The sequence below is a fragment of the Rhincodon typus genome, unplaced genomic scaffold (genome assembly GCF_021869965.1).
Source record: "Rhincodon typus isolate 14 unplaced genomic scaffold, sRhiTyp1.1 hic_rhity00003848, whole genome shotgun sequence".
Lineage (NCBI taxonomy): Eukaryota > Metazoa > Chordata > Chondrichthyes > Orectolobiformes > Rhincodontidae > Rhincodon > Rhincodon typus.
In genome coordinates, this window is record NW_025969486.1 from 11,021 (window position 1) to 12,765 (window position 1,745).

Here is a 1,745-nt window from a genome sequence, read left to right on the forward strand (position 1 = left end):
AGCCACTCCCCACCCCGACTCAGAAATATGTCGGCCGTCCTTTCAGTGCGGCTGGGTCCGAATCCCCGGAATTCCCTCCCTAAGGGACATTGTGGGTCTACCCTACAGCGGCTCAAGAAGGCAGCACACACACCCCCATCTTCTCAAGGGGAGGGCGGCAACTGGGGACGGGGCGATAGATGCGGGACACAGCAAGCTGTAACCCTTTGTAATCTCGTCAGAGCTTGCTTTCTGATTTTTATATCCTCAGCGAATTTGGGAACAATACGGATATCCTTCAACCAATCATTAATACAGGCATAAGGTAGGTGAGGCCCCGGTTCCAGTTTCCCCAATCGGAATGTCCCAGATTAATCCCAACTCGGTTTACTCTCCTGGCAGTTAACTGTTGAGTATCATCAACTGCTGCATTGCCCAGGACAACAGCGCAACCAAATCCAGCCCACTTGCCAAAGGCAGCGCACTCCCGCCTCAGGCAGGATTAATGCTGGGGTGCCCCTGCCCTCAAATTCTCATTCTTGGGAATAGCCTTGATAACTGCCAGATAAAATGCTTGAACAAAACATCTCCCTCAATTGATAAAACACCATACCCCTCCATAAAATCAACACTGAGTCAGCCTGGCCGCGCTTCCATTTTTTAAGTGTCCTGTCACTAGCTCATTAACAACACATTCCACCATTTCCTCAAAGACAGAAATTAGGCTCAGAGATGTATAGTTTCCCCGCTCCCTCAGCGCGGCGCTCCATCAGCGCTGACCCTCCGACAGCGCGGCGCTCCCTCAGCGCTGGCCCTCCCACTGTGCGGCGCTCCCTCAGAAACCCAAGCTCGGAAATGCGAGAGACATAAAGACGGTCAGAGGGAGACAGTGACACAGGATGTGAATGCCCACCCATAGACCAGTAGGTTCTTCTCCACCCTGAAACACTCCGTACGGCCATAACCGTGGCGCCGATCGTACGATCTCCGGGACCTGGGCCTCTCATCGTTATCGCTGTCCATCTCCGAGAATTCCACATCATCATCTTTGGTGGTGTTAAACGGCCGGGTCTGTTTCCGAACCCGCGGGGTATCGATCACCAGGTTATTCTGTTGGGTCGAGGGCGGGGGGGGTGGTGAGAGAGACATAGATCAGTGAGGGTGTGACGGGCTAATCGCGAGTGGGCATGGGCTGAGGGAGAGAGGAGATTCCATCCACCCACTGACAGGCCTCAGGAGACCGGAGAGTGGGCAGGAGCCTCCCACAGCACCCTTGGGTGGGTGGGGGCAGGGGGCAGCACCGACCATCTCCAGCGCCCTCAGGTGGGGCAGAACCCAACTCCCCCAGCACCCTTGGGTGGGGCAACATCCACCACCCCAGCACCTGCCTTACCCTGTCCCTGGGGTGGGGCAGTGCCAATATTGGATGGTTTGGGACCCACACAGAAACCCTGGCATTGACCACTCACCCTCCGGTTCACCATGTCCAGGTCGATATCCGCCTTCTTCGCCCATTTCTGCCAGAAGTTGGGATCATCCAGAGCAATGTCCGTCCGGTTCCCCGTCGCAACAAAACTGGCCTGGATTGGGGTGGGGGGGGCAGGAGCGTAGGGAGAGAGAGAGACAGGCAGTCAGAGGGAAGGAGGGAGTAGGGAGGGAGCGAGACAGGCAGTCAGAGGGAAGGAGGGAGTAGGGAGGGAGGGAGAGAGACAGGCAGTCAGGTGGGAAGGAGGGAGTAGGGAGGGAGGGAGAGAGACAGGCAGTCC

General features: G+C 56.7%; 1 protein-coding gene across 1 annotated transcript in view; it reads right to left on the minus strand.

Moving 5' to 3' along the window:
* LOC125481846 (chromodomain-helicase-DNA-binding protein 8-like) overlaps positions 1-1,745 on the minus strand; it is a 14,527-nt gene that overhangs the window by 10,947 nt on the left and 1,835 nt on the right. The window contains exons 3-4 of the mRNA XM_048593772.1: positions 1,449-1,559; positions 893-1,089 (exon numbers count right to left, since the gene is read on the minus strand). Coding sequence (XP_048449729.1) covers positions 893-1,089; positions 1,449-1,559 — 308 coding nt within the window. The remainder of the gene's footprint in view (positions 1-892; positions 1,090-1,448; positions 1,560-1,745) is intronic.